This window comes from Eumetopias jubatus, unplaced genomic scaffold (assembly GCF_037043125.1).
Source record: "Eumetopias jubatus isolate StellerSeaLion01/CBP00866 unplaced genomic scaffold, mEumJub1_p1.0 scaffold_1, whole genome shotgun sequence".
NCBI classification, from domain to species: domain Eukaryota; kingdom Metazoa; phylum Chordata; class Mammalia; order Carnivora; family Otariidae; genus Eumetopias; species Eumetopias jubatus.
The window spans coordinates 209,860,808-209,875,290 of NW_028274807.1; the positions used below are offsets into that span (position 1 = coordinate 209,860,808).

The 14,483-nt window shown below is 42.4% G+C and overlaps 1 protein-coding gene across 1 annotated transcript; it reads left to right on the forward strand.

Moving 5' to 3' along the window:
• Window positions 1–237: 237 nt before the first annotated feature.
• On the forward strand, window positions 238–14,251 carry LOC114197621 (uncharacterized). Its single transcript, XM_028088684.2, has 4 exons — window positions 238–366; window positions 11,376–11,502; window positions 11,685–11,757; window positions 12,361–14,251. Exons 1-4 carry the CDS (start codon window positions 364–366, stop codon window positions 13,934–13,936), a joined length of 1,779 nt encoding a protein of 592 aa, XP_027944485.2. The 5' UTR covers window positions 238–363; the 3' UTR covers window positions 13,937–14,251.
• Window positions 14,252–14,483: the final 232 nt, after the last annotated feature.

Consider the following 14,483-nt stretch of genomic DNA (forward strand, 5'->3'; position numbering starts at 1 on the left):
TAAAGAAGGGTCGCAGTTCCACGAGCGGCCCCTCAGCATTACCCTCCAATGTAAAAATCGCTGGAGAGAACGAGTTTAATAAATTGGTGTTCTACAGACACCTCGCCTCTGGCCAGCTGTCACTCCCGAGGGAGGGAGGGTGGGTCTCGCAACCTGTCCAATCAGGGGAGACGTCAGGGCAGGTGGGTGGGGCGACGCTCCGCAGGCACTCAGCAGGAGGCTTCTGGCTCTCGCCATTGTTGGGATCGCGGCTTCCCTGCGCTTGAAACTTCCACCTCGCTCTGCCCGGGATTCTGTCTTGCTTAGACCTGTCCCTTCCCCGAAATCGTAGGTAGAACGTCGGGAGACCCAGGAAAGCTAGAAATGGTGAGTGTGCAGGCCCGGCCTCCCAGAGAGGGAGGCGGAGTGCTGGTTGGAACCGGCCGGAGATGGCCGTGGCGCGAGCTGGCCTCCCCGCGGACAACTCGGAGTCTGTGACTCGAGTCCGTCGGTGGCGCCGCTCCGACCTCAGTCCCCTCCGGCGCGCGGCGTGGGGGCTGGACCGGCAGCCGGGACCCCGGCGTCCTGTCCCGTCCCTGCGCGCGGCAGCTTCGGCCCTCGAGTCCGTGGACAGCTCTGCGCCCGCAGCTCCGCGTCTCCCCAGATTGTGCGGTGACCCCCGGTGACAGGGGACGATCGTGACTGGCTCTCTGGAGTTCGTGCGCGGGAGGTGCCATGGTCTGCGGGGTCTCCATTCCCTCCTTTCTCTTGCGAGGGGACCCATTTTCTCCTGAGTTTTCCAAAATTGTGGGAAACTAAGTGAAATCCACGATCCTGTCGCGGCACCCTCGCCCCCGTCCACCCCGCGCCCAGCTCTCCCTAGGACTGGCAGTCGTTGCGTAAATTTCCAGATCCCTCCTGGCCCACTTCCCATCTCCGTAGAGTTCACAGCGTCACTAGGAACTATTCGTCCTTCATGGTGCATTTCAGAAAGACCCAGTATTTCAATTATTTATCTTTTTTTTTTTTTCCCGCTGTCAATGGATGGCGTTTTTAAACGGGTTTAGTTTTTGTTCCTGGATATTTTACGGAAGAGAAAAGTAGCGAATAATCCTCTGGAACAACGTTGTATGAAATCCTTGTGCCCCTCCTCCCAGGATCTTTCCTGGGCACAGACATCCTATGGGAAATCCTTTGGGTGGAGGTGCATCTTTGGAAACTTCTGGGTGATCTCTCCTGTCAGCACTGCCCCTGCCTCAGTTTGTCACCTTTAAACGATTTATTCAATTAACTTTAGTCCAAATTTTTCAATGAATAAAAATTTATTTAATCCACACATCGTGAAAAACAGTAAAATATTTCCAAAGAGTCAAGAAAGGGGTGAGTTCAGGAAAAAAAAAATTCTAGTATTACCCTGCAGGTATTATTTTTTACTTTTTTCCTCCCTTGAGTGTGTTACTGATATTCTGAGGTCTGTTCGTTAATTGGGGATGAGTTCAGATGGATTTCCAAGGCTTAGACTTGCAGACCCCGTAGTGTTCAACTATGATTAGTAGTTTATAAGACAGTTTGTTCTCCTGTCAATAATTAACATCTTATTGTTTATTTATTTTTGTGAATGCAGTCCATACTTGTGAGGTTTCTTGTTGAGCCAGTAAAGTGCCTTACAATTTTTTTCCTTCCTTTTCACATAAACACTGGGTTTGAGTGGTTTGCTGGATTGTTCAAACATTGGGTTTATGTCATTTAAGGTATCACTGGTGGTGCAAAGCAATGTCAGTGGCAGGCAGAGGCCTCAGGATGTGTCTCTAAACTCTGGCCCCTTTGAGCCTTCAAGGGGAAGTATATAATGCCCAGTTTTTCTTCCTGGATAGGCTCCCCTACAGGTGTGTGCTCATTCCTCTGGCTGCTCAGGTGTCCGTATCATTCTTTCCATGTACTGACCCACTCCAGGGCTTCTATCTCCACCAGGAGTGTCTAGAAGGTAGGGCTTGAGCTCATGACCCCAAGATCGGGAGTCACATGCTCTACCCACTGAGCCAGCCAGATGCCCCTAGAATGTGGAACTTTCTCTTTTTTAAAAAAGATTTTATTTATTGGAGAGAGAGAGAAACAGCATGAGAGGGGAGAGGGTCAGAGGGAGACGCAGGTTCCCCGCTGAGCCAGGAGCCCGATGCGGGACTCGATCCCAGGACTCCGGGATCATGACCTGAGCTGAAGGCAGTCATTCAACCAACTGAGCCACCCAGGCGCCTGCGAATGTGGAACTTTCTGAATGTGGGTTTCCTTCTGTCCTGTGGGAAGCAGGCTGCTCATACGTGCTGCTTCTAATATTTCTTTATTTTGGGTTCTGTTACTGAGCCCTTTGGCTCTAGTTTCTTTTATTTTTTTTTAAGATATTTATTTATTGAGAGAGAGAGAGAATGGTAGAGAGAGAGCATGAGAGGGAAGAAGGTCAGAGGGAGAGGCAGACTCCCTGCTGAGGAGGGAGCCCGATGCGGGACTCAATCCCGGGACTCCAGGATCATGACCTGAGCCGAAGGCAGTCGCTTAACCAACTGAGCCACCCAGGCACCCTTCTAGTTTCTTTTAGTACTTGGGCTCTAAAATTGTGAGTTGATTGAGAGATACAATGGGAGGAAAGCAAGAAAATTGTGGAACTAAGTAGTTGTGTTCTCTTTAGGCAGGAGAACCTCAAGACGTGAGAGGCACTCAATTAAGTTTTCTTAAGGTCATTTTTTATTTTTGGATCAATTAGCGCATGTCCATGCCCCTAGAGAATGCTGACATTCAACAGGCTAAAGCAATTGAATTCCTGTTTTAAGTGATATGAGGAAAACTGCCCAAAGCTTATGTAAATATATGAAAATCCAGTACATGTAAGGAGCTAAACTCAAACACCTAATGTAGGTAATAGGCTACTTATTCCTGGAAAATACCCTGCGTGTGATATAGGGGAGGAAAAAATGTGATGCCCCATGTCCTGCTAGTTAGACATTTGAAAATTTTCATAAATCATACAAATGGTTTACCCTTTTGGTGTGGTAAACACCAGATAGTGTTTAAAGGAATTATATCTTAAAATGGTTTCCTGTGTACAAAGTTAAAATGAAATCAAGATTGTTAATTACTTTAATGTACATAAATTTGTATATATGTGTGTGTGTATATATGTGTGTGTGTGTATATATATATATATGTACATATATATATTTTAAAGATTTTATTTATTCCAGAGAGAGAGAGAGGGAAGGAGCAGAGGGAAAGAGACAAGCAGACTCCACGCTGAGCGCAGAGCCTGATGCGGGCTTAGATCCCAGGACCCTGAGATCAAACCTGAGCCAAAACCAAGAGTTGGACACTTAACTGACTGAGCCACCCAGGCACCCCAAATTTATATATATTTTTAAAATAAATTTGTAAGATAGGGAGTGTAACCTAAGAAAATCACCGTGAACATATCCTAGTTCCTTCCAGCACTGTTAAGCCCAGCCACCACCAAGTACACAGTTTTGATAATTTCTTGAGCCTCCTATTCCAACAAGCAATTGTGAGTGCATATTATTCTTGCTGATGTTTGTCCTTGTAACGAGCAGTCAGACTTTACATTTTTGGATGTTTGAGTGCTGACAGATAAAGCCTCGCCTCCCCCCCGCCCCCCACCCCTTGTGTTTCCAGCTAGATAAGCCGATGAGAAAGCCTGGGTGGTCTCTCCTGTAGAGCAGGCAGGAGATTCCAACCAGAAAAGCCCCTGCCTGTGTGCAGAACTCTTGCCCCTGCCCCACTCCCTAACCCCAGTGAACTCCTTACCCAGCCAGTCTCTTCATTCTTTTGAAGCCATTTCAGAACTGCCTGAGAGGCAGCCTTGCTCTGAGACCTCTGTTATATGAGTCCTAAACCTTTTCCTACTGTCTAGGTGACTGTGTGTGTCGTTGGGGGCTACAGAGCCATCCCCCTTGACTTCTGAACCAATTCTCAGCAGGTGGCCATAACAGTAGTTATGAGTAGCATGTACACATGCGACCACCCTTCCATGGATCTGTCTTCTCTCGCTTTAAGTTGCTCACCTGCTCCGCTGCCTGATGGTGGCATGGACTGCTGGGGGCTGGGAGCTCGTGCTGTGCCCTGTGCTGTCCTGTGTTGCATTGGTGACCTAGCAAGCCTCAGTTTTAGATGGAGCCAACCAAAGTTGGCAGTTGTGAGAATTTCTAGGCTTTCGGGAGCAGGACTGGTGGATTGGGGCCCTTGGGCCCTCCTTAAAGTGGTCTTGCATCCGTGTCTTTGCTGGTTTCTCTCCCTGTGTTAGAGTGAAGCCGCGACAGAGGCTGGGTTGGCCCCTGTACACCCTGTGGAAACAGTTGGCCTCATTCAAAGGTCACTCCTGGGAGAGCAGACATTTGAAAAGAGAAAGAAGAAAGAGAGAGTGAAAGGCAGCCCATAAGTGGTGGGCTGAGTCCACACTCTAAACACCAGATAGTTGAATGGGACCTTTGAGTATCTCTGCTGCTCCTGCCCCTGCCTCTTTCGCAAGAAGTATCCTGACTCTGTGGATTTTTGGGGACAACATCCATGGCTCCCTGTGGCACAACAAAGGGATTAGTTCAAAGCTGACTTAAGCTCCTTGTCCTTAAACCCATTAAAACAACCAGTTATCACGGGGAAGGCTCCTAACCCTGATGGCACTGATTTGAGACTCTTAGGAGGAAACCCTTTATAAATACCAGGGTAGAGAGGCACCCCCCTCCCAAAGTATATCCAGGGACAGAGAAAAGAGGGATACTCAAGGATGGAACTAATAGATAAAATACTGAAACAAAGGACCACAATTTAACCGAATTGGAAATCCAAAATGTACAAAAAGAATTTATACAACAAAAAGAATTTATACAACAGATAAGAATGCACTGCTCAGCTTTCAGCCTATAGAACATAAGTTCTGGATTAATTTTGCTATCTGATGTAATTCATTAACTCAGAAACCATTAAACAATTAGTCAATACTAGGTCTCAAATTATAGTTATACCTAGGATCCCACTACATTTAAGCACGGTACCCCTGATGGTCTCACGGGTCACTGAATAGGATATAGGGGGCAAACAGCACAGCTGTTTCTTCTTGACCGTCAGAACTATGGTCCTGAAATTCTCCATGGTCACAGCACTGTCCTAAAATAACCCATAGTGATCTAGGAGGCTCTGAACCAATGATTCATAAATTAAAATTAAATAAGGCCCTTGCCACTTACAAATTGTCTTCACAAAATAAGACCTCTTGGACCGTACCCTCTAAGTAGAGTGGTTCATATGGCCCAGTGTAAACTGCATAGGCCCTTGAAGGATTGAAGCCATATACAAAACCTGTTTAGTGAAGGGTTGATTATTCCCAGTGCTTCTCCTTCGAACAGCCAAATTTGACTTATTCTTTACCTTGAACAAATGAATGACACCTCACAGTGGATTACAACTGTGGATTACAGTGGATTATGACTGTGTAACTGTAACTGTGGTCACACCCAGTGGACCTCTATACCCAGTCCCCAACTTTATGGAAATTATTGACTCAACCAATCAACAACTGGGTAAATATCCTGCGGTCACAGATTGGGTGGGGTCTATTCTGTTCGATGCTTATCTCAACAGCCTTACAGCTGCAGTGGCCTTCATCTTGAAGGGACACAATACACTTATCCTGGGTTATCCTCATGGATCTTCAGCAGTTTTGCCCTCCCACAGAGTCACTGAACGCAAAGATCTGAACTGCATCCTGGTTTCTCCGAGAACACAGATGCCACATTACATTAATGATCTCTTCCTCTGAGGACATACTAGAGAAGCAAACGTTGAGAAAAGGAGCTAGCAAAATGTGGATAGGGCATTGTCATGCATAAAATGTGACGCCTGGTCAACCTTGTTATTTTACTGGAAATTGATAATCTGACACCCACTCCCTCTCTAACATTATGAGGAAAAAGCTGTTCTCTCTATCAGCACCCACAACATCTGCTATGTTCCAGAGGTAACATACTTGTTTACAAATTTTACTTGAACCCATTTATGCTGTTAATTACAAATGGTATCCATACCTTAAAAGGCTGGAGATTCTTGAAACTGCCTTCAACTGGCACTGGTAGTGCCCACAGACTTCTTCACTTGGATGCTTCATTGACCTCTTTTCTTGCCTCCTGGAGTTACCCATGATGGCCTTGAAGAAGGCTGCTCTTTGACCAGCTTGAGACATGGGGCAAACCTTGGAACTTTGGGATAGCCACATACAGGAGGGCATGGCCCACTCTCTCCTCAGTCTCTTGTAAGATGCCATGGTGCTGGAGGAAGTCCCCCTTTTCCCAGCCCCCTGGGTTCTCTGGGGAGCTCCATAGGAGTACCTGAGTGAAAAGCAATGGGAGTTCATAGACTTTAGATATGACATCACCACATTCGTACATAATGGAGTTTAGGCAGAACTGCTGCTTCTTATGTCTGAATTAGGATCAGACCAGAGGGTCATCACAACTTACCATACATCAATCGGTCATCTTAGACGAGGTGACAATTGACACCATCTTCACCTGTTTACTAGTCTTGAGTGATTCTCTGAGTTGCCACACTGGGGTGGAAAGAACGGAATCCTGTGTCTCCATTACCCCCAATATAAATCACAGTAACACTTGTCTGTATATATATTAAGGCCAGAATACAAGGCCTTGCCAGGACACATATAATCGATGTCTGAGTCCGGATGGTACTGATAGTAACAAAGGCACTCATTTCAAACTCACTTCTCAAAATACAGTGTGCTGGACACTCTAACAAGGCATTCAATGGAAGTTTCTCCTCTCTTCCAAGTCTCAGGGTGCAGAAGTCATAAAGCACCATAATGGCTTACTGAAATAAGTTGGAATACATTGAAAGATGGTCTATGCCTGTCATGGGTCAGTTATCAGGTGTGAATATTAATGCGTCTGTCTTTTTCTTTTCCTAGTAGACTTTTTTTTTAAGAGCAGTTAGGTTTACAGGAAACTTAATCAGAAAGTATAGAGACTTCCCACATAACCCTGGACACAGTTCTCTATTTTATATCTTGTATTGTAATACATTTGTTACATTTGTTGAACCAACTTTGATGCATGAAAGTCATGCATACATTAAGGTTGACTCTGTTATATAATCTCAGGTCCTCAGCTAATGTGAAATGACTTGTCTCCATCATTTTTGTATCCTATGGAATACAAATCTCCTGTTCTCTACCTAGTCATTCACCCCTCCCTCCCACCCAAAGCCCAGGTAACCAAAGATCTTTTGATACTTTTTAATTTTCTCTTTTCTGGGAAATGCCCTATGCTTGGAATCATAGTGTGTAGACTTGTTATATTGTCTTCTTTCACTTAGAATATGATTTTATTTTATTTTATTTTTTATAAAATTTTTTTTAAAGATTTTATTTACTTAGAGAGAGAGAGAATGAGAGATAGAGAGCACGAGAGGGAAGAGGGTCAGAGGGAGAAGCAGACTCCCTGCTGAGCAGGGAGTCCGATGTGGGACTCGATCCCGGGACTCCAGGATCATGACCTGAGCCGAAGGCAGTCGCTTAACCGACTGAGCCATCCAGGCGCCCTAGAATATGATTTTAAAGGGGCACCTGGGTGGCTCAGTTGGTTAAGCGACTGCCTTCGGCTCAGGTCATGATCCCGGGGTCCTGGGATTGAGCCCCGCATCGGACTCCCTGCTCGGCTGGAAGCCTGCTTCTCCCTCTCCCACTCCCCCTGCTTGTGTTCCTTTTCACGCTGTCTCTCTCTCTCTCTCTGTCAATTAAATAACTAAAATCTTTTAAAAAAAAGAATATGATTTTAAAATGTTCTCATGTCTTTTCCCTTGATAACCTCATTTCTTTCATCACTGTAGAATATTTCATCCAGTGGATATACCAATGATTTTTTTTTTTTATCATTTTGCCTATTGAAATTATCTTGGTTCCATGTAAGTCATGACAAGTGTGCATAAAGCTCCTATAAACATTCACATGTAGGATTTTTATGAACATAAGTTTAAAATTCATTTGTGTACATTTGAAACACATAATTGCATAGTGTGGTAAATGTAGCCTTAGTGTTAAGAAACTGCCTTTCTTCCAAAGTAGGTATACCATTTTCCGTTTCCACCAGCAATGAAGGTTTGATGTTCTCATGACGTTTAGCCATTCTAATAAGCAACTGGTGACATCTCATTGTTCTTTTTATGTGCAATTTCCTAATGAGATATGATTTTGAAATTGTTTTCATGTGCTTATTTACTGTCTATATCACTGATGAGGTATGCGTTCAGATATTTTCCCATCTTTATTTGGATTGTTTCTTTTTGTTGCATTTTAAGAGTATTTTGCTTGTGTTCAATACCAGTCCTTTATCAGATAAGTGATTTCAAAAGATTTTCTGCCAGACTATGGCTTGTGTTTTCATTCTGTTCACTTCTGTTTCACTGAGTAGTTTTTCATTGTAATGAAAACTTTTTTCGTTTTTTAAAGAAATTAATCATCAAATACCATATCACAAGGATTTTCTCCTATTTTATCTTTTAGGAGTGTTGAAATTATACAGTCTACACTAAGATCTGTGATCAAATTTGAGTTAATTTTTGTGAAGGGTGTAAAGTCTGTAGATTTAAAACTTTTTTTGCATGTGGATGTCCAGCTTTTTGACATTATTTGTTGAAAAGACTGTTTCCATTGAGTTACCTTTGGTTCTTTGTCAAAGATGAGTTCACTATATTTGTGTAGATCTGTAGGAAAGCAATTGCCTTTTCAGTATTAACTTTATATATATATATATATTTTTTTAAAGATTTCATTTATCCATTTGACAGAGAGAGAGAGAGAGCACAGGGGGAGCGGCAGGCAGAGGGAGAGGGAGAAGCAGGCTCTCCAGTGAGCAAGGAGCCTGATGCGGGGCTTCATCCCAGGACCCTGGGATCATGACCTGAGCCAAAGGCAGACATTTAACCAACTGAGCCACCCAGGCACCCCAACTTTTTACATATTTATTTTTAATTTTTTGAAGTAGGCCCCATGCCCAATGTGGGGCTTGAACTCACTACCCTAAGATCAAGTGTTGCACACTCTACTAACTGAGCCAGCCAGGCACCCCAATATTAACTTTTTTTAGAAAATATTTTATTTATTTATTTATTTGAGAGAGAGAATGCACACATGAGAGAGCACAAGTAGGGGGAAGGGCAGAGGGAAAAGGAGAAGCTGACTTCCTGCTGAGCGGGGGACCTGATGTGGGGCTTGATCCCAGGACCCTGGGATCATGACCCGAGCTGAAGCCGGACACCTAACTGACTGAGCCACCCAGGTGCCCCTTAACTTTTTAAATTTATTTTTTAGAAAGATTTATTTATTTTAGAGAGAGAGAGAGTGCAAGCAAGGGGAGAGAAGGGGTAGAGGGAGAAAAGCAGGCTCCCTGCTGAGAGTGGAGCCCCACGGGCCTGATCCCATGACCCTGTGATCACAACCTGAGCCGAAACCAAGAGTTGGATGGACACTCAGCCAACTGAGCCACCCAGGCTCCCCTAGCTTTTTATCTTTTTTTTTTTTTACCTCTTGGTTCATGGGGTTTTCTTTGTTATTTGGGATTTTTTTGACATTTTCTCAATTGACAGTCTTGTCATGATACAAAGACAGTTTTATTTTTTTATTTTTTTTTAAAGATTTTATTTATTTATTTGACAAAGACGGACACACTGAGAGCAGGAACGCAAGCAGGGGGAGTGGGAGAGGGAGAAGCAGGCTTCCTGCTAAGCAGGGATCCTGATGCAGGGCTCGATCCCAGGATCCTGGGATCATGACCTGAGCTGAAGGCAGATGCTTAATGACTGAGCCACCCAGGCGCCCCCAAAGACAGTTTTATTTCTTGCTTCCCCAAATGTATACCTTTGATTTTTCATTATTTACCTTTTATTCCCCTTGTCTGAATGCATTAGCTAAGAATTCCAGTATAATGTCATCTAAGTGTAGTAAAAGGGGACATTCTTGCCTTCATCCTAAGGTTACCAGAAAGCATGTAGTTTTTTCAGAATAGTGCACTTATATTAAATAACATCCCAGTTGATGTAGAGGTACGTGGGGTCAGTGGGGAGGTATTCTCTTACCTCAGTGATTTGCTCTCAATCTTTTAGTGGGCCCTTGTCCCTGGGCTTGACCTACTGTGATATGATGAGAAAGATATATGGTAAGTGTCCTCAGTTCCTAGCAAAATCCTTTTGAATTCTTGAGATTACTTGAGTGTTAATGGTGAAAGAGTGTGTTTTGTTTAATGAGGCAACTCTTGGCCACTTACTAGGTAGCTTTTATGATGGGGTTTTGGATACCTGAAATAGCAAGTTTTTTTGTTTTTTTTTTAAGATTTATTTATTTATTTATTTATTTGAGAGGGAGAGAGAGAGAGGAGGAGCAGGGGGAGGCGCAGAGGGAGAGGGAGAAGCAGACTCCCCACTGAGCAGGGAGCCTGAGTGGGGCTAGATCCCAGGACCCTGGGATCATGACCTGAGCCAAACGCAGACGCTTAACCAACTGAGCCACCCAGGTGCCCCCTGAAATAGCAAGCTTTGATTAAATGTTTAGAATGTTGAGCTGCAGCTCCCAGCTTCTGGGTATAGGACAGGGGCTGGAAACTGAGTTAATCACCAATGGCCAATGATTTAATAAATTGTGTCCATGTAATGAAACCTCCATCAGAATTCTTAAAGACAGGATTCTGACAGTTTGTGCATTGGTGAATCCATCCAGGTGCTGGGAGGTTGGTGTGTCCATAGTGAGGTAGGAGCTCTGCACACCCCCTTCTCTATTACCCTTACCCATACCACTAACTTAACTTGTCCTATGCATTGCAACTTTTCTCTGTTCCTGCGTTGTATGCTTTACAGTAAACTGGTAATGGTAAATACAGCATTTTGCTAAGTTTCTCAAAATCATTTCAGTAAATTAACAAACAAGACAGAGTGTGGAGGGAATCTGAATTGGTAGTTGGCTGTCGAAATAGTAAACTTGGCTCCCCATTTGTAGATGGTATCACAAATAGGGGCAGTGTTGGGACTGACTTCTTAAACTATGAATCTGACTTAAATTCTGGGTAGCTTATGTTAGAATTGAACTGTTGGACACCTTTTTGGTGACACAGAATTGGAGAAGTGGCTTTGGAACAAATACCACATATTTGGTGTCAGGAGTGAGAAAACCCTATCATCCTTACAATGCCCCACCTTTGGAACAGGAAGGAAAGAAATACCTTTGTCCACCTAGGTTACTTAAGCTCTGGAAATCGTATGTGAACTACTTAAAAATTGAGTATAGATCTTCAGTGGTCCATCTCACCCATCCTATGTACATATATGGGATTATATAGGACTCAGTGGCCTTTGAGGATGTGACTGTAAAGTTCACCATGGAGGAGTGGGCTCTCCTGGATCCATCCCAGAAGAAACTCTACAGAGATGTGATGCAGGAAACCTTCAGGAACCTGGCCTCAATAGGTAGGGATGACGACATTCTTACTTACTAAATCAATTAGAGATCCAGTGTAACTTGCTATTTCAAGAGAAAAAAATGGAAAGGGAATATTTTTATTAATAAACCTGCCATGGTCACAACTCATGAACCTAGAATTCTAACAATTTTTCTATAAATTTTTATAATTTATACTGCTTTTTCCTAGTGTGTATTTCAGAAGAAAAATGGGAAATCCATGACAGGGAAGATCAGAATGAAAATCATGGGACAGATCTAAGGTGAGTAGCATTCGCATAAGAAAACAAGGTTTCATTAGAGAATCTAGAGATGTCACGAAATTTTAAAAACAAGCATATAGGGGCACCTGGGTGGCTCAGTCATTAGGCGTCTGCCTTCAGCTCGGGTCATGATCCCAGGGTCCTGGGATCGAGCCCCATGTCGGGCTCCCTGCTCGGCGGGATGCCTGCTTCTCCCTCTCCCACTCCCCCTGCTTGTGTTCCCTCTCTCACTGTCACTGTCTCTGTCAAATAAATTTTTAAAAAATCTTAAAAAAAAAAAACAAGCAAATAAATCAGCCCAGCTTTAAATTCATTGATCCTTAGGATATTTTCACCAAAAATTTTTTCTCACATGTGACTGAGATGTACAGTTTCTGAAAAACTATATCTGGAAACTGCATGTAGAAATAGCATTTATGAATATTACTATTTTGATAATAGCTAAGATGGAGCCCTGTTGCAAAGCTGTCAGTATGTTCATTTTCAATCAAAATATGCAGAAAACCTAAATTTCCTTGAAGATGGTAAAAAAGTCACTGTCATAATTAATAAATATAAGATCATTAATAATAAAGCTATTAATATGCTTCCCGTTTTTTACAGCAGTCAAATGGTAGAAAGACTCTGTAAAAGTAAAGAATGTAGTCAGTATGAAGAAATCTTCAGCCAGATTCCATATCATAATCAGAAGAAGAAAAGTCCTACTGGAATAAAACTACGTAAATGTACTTTGTGTGGACAAGTCTTCATGTATCATTCATCCTTTAACAAGCACATGAGATCTCACACTGGCCACAAACCATATGAGTATCAGGAATGTGAAGAGAAGCCTTATAAATGTAAGGAATGTGGGAAATCCTTCAAGCATCGCCAATCCATTCGAATGCATGAAAGGACACACACTGGACAGAGGCCCTATGAATGTAAACACTGTGGGAAAGCTTTCATTTGTCACAATTACTTTCAAATTCATGAAAGGGCACACAGTGGGGAAAAGCCCTACAAGTGTACAAAATGTAGTAAAACCTTTAGTTATTCAAGCAACTTACGTAAACACGAAAGGACTCATATTGGAGAGAAACCTAGTGAATGTAAGCAATGCGGTAAAACTTTCAGTTGTCTCAGGTCCTTTCGAATACACGAAAGGATACACAGTGCCAAAAAGCCTAAGGAATGTACAAAATGTGGTAAAACCTTCAGTTATTCAAGTAATTTACGTAAACATGAGAGAAGTCATAATGGGGAGAAACCCTATGAATGTAAGGAAGGTGGGAAAGCCTTGCATTCTCTTACCAAATTTCGAAGATACATGATCAAGCAAAGTGGAGATGGACTTTATAAATGTAAAGAGTGTGGGAAAGCCTTCAGGTGTCCCAAAAACTGTCGTAGTCATGAAATGACACACAGTGGAGTAAAGCCCTATGAATGTAAGGAATGTGGTAAAGCTTTCAGTTCTCTTAGGTCCCTTGGAAAACACAGAAGAATTCATACTGCAAGGAAGCCTCATGCATGTAAGGAATGTGGTAAAGCTTTCCGTTATCCCAGTTCCCTTCGAAATCATGAAAGAACTCATACTGGGGAGAAACCTTATAAGTGTAAGGAATGTGGGAAAGCTTTCAGTTGTCCCAATTACTTTCGAATTCATGAAAGAACTCACACCGGAGTCAAACCATATGAATGTAAGCAATGTGGAAAAGCTTTCAGTTGTCCCCAGTCCTTTAGAATACACGAAAAGACACATAGTGCAGAAAAACCCTATGAATGTACAAAATGTGGTAAAGTCTTCAGATATTCAAGTAACTTACGCAAACATGAGAGATCTCATACTGATGACAAACGCTATGAATGTAAACTATGTGGTAAGGCCTTCAGCAGTCACTATTATGTTCAAAAACATGAAAGAACTCACACTGGAGAAAAGCCTTATGAATGTAAGGAATGTGGGAAAGGCTTCATTTTTCGCTCAGGTGTTCGATCACACATGGTAATCCACACTGGAGATGGACCTTATAAATGTAAGAAATGTAAGAAAGCATTTATTTCTCCCAGTTCGTTACGAACGCATGAAAGAACTCACACTGGAGAGAAACCTTATCAATGTAAAACTTGTTGCAAAGCCTTCAGTCTTGTTAATTCTTTACGAAATCATGAAAGAACTCATGTGAAAGAAAGTCTGTGAAAATAAGGAATGTAAGAAAGCTGTCATTTGTTGTATAGTCTTTCATGCATGCTGGAGAGAAATTGCAGAAATGTACGGAATGTAGGAAAGCCCGTTTTCTTCAGAACTTACCAAAAAAGTCAGTGGAGAGAATTCCATTGGTTGTAAACAATGTAGGTAATCTTCCATTTGTCCCACATCGTGGAAAAACCAGGTTAGATTATTCACTGAATTCATACTATAGAACTAAAAAATAAAAACTCTATAATTTTACAGATATTTTCAAGGTAGTGTGAAAATTATATGGGAAAGAAATAAGTAATATGGGTAAGCTTTGTGAACATGAATTCATGTAGAATACTTCTGAAAATCCACAACATTAAAGAAATGTAATAAATGTTAATATGGTCTTTATCACGTATTCATTCTTAAAGTAATTCTCTGTACCGTGGACTTCCACTTACTTTTGCAAGCAGATATTGAAGTGAGATAATTATGTAGGTACTTTTAAAGTGAGAGTTCCTAAGTTTAGAAAGTAAATTTTTCCTTAGTAATATTTTTGTATTCT

Bases quoted from the DNA above. Each gene is read 5' to 3' on its own strand.
- LOC114197621 (XM_028088684.2), top strand. The intron at 11,503-11,684 runs GTAGGGATGACG...GCTTTTTCCTAG, and splicing joins CAGGAACCTGGCCTCAATAG to TGTGTATTTCAGAAGAAAAA. The intron at 11,758-12,360 runs GTGAGTAGCATT...CGTTTTTTACAG, and splicing joins AATCATGGGACAGATCTAAG to CAGTCAAATGGTAGAAAGAC.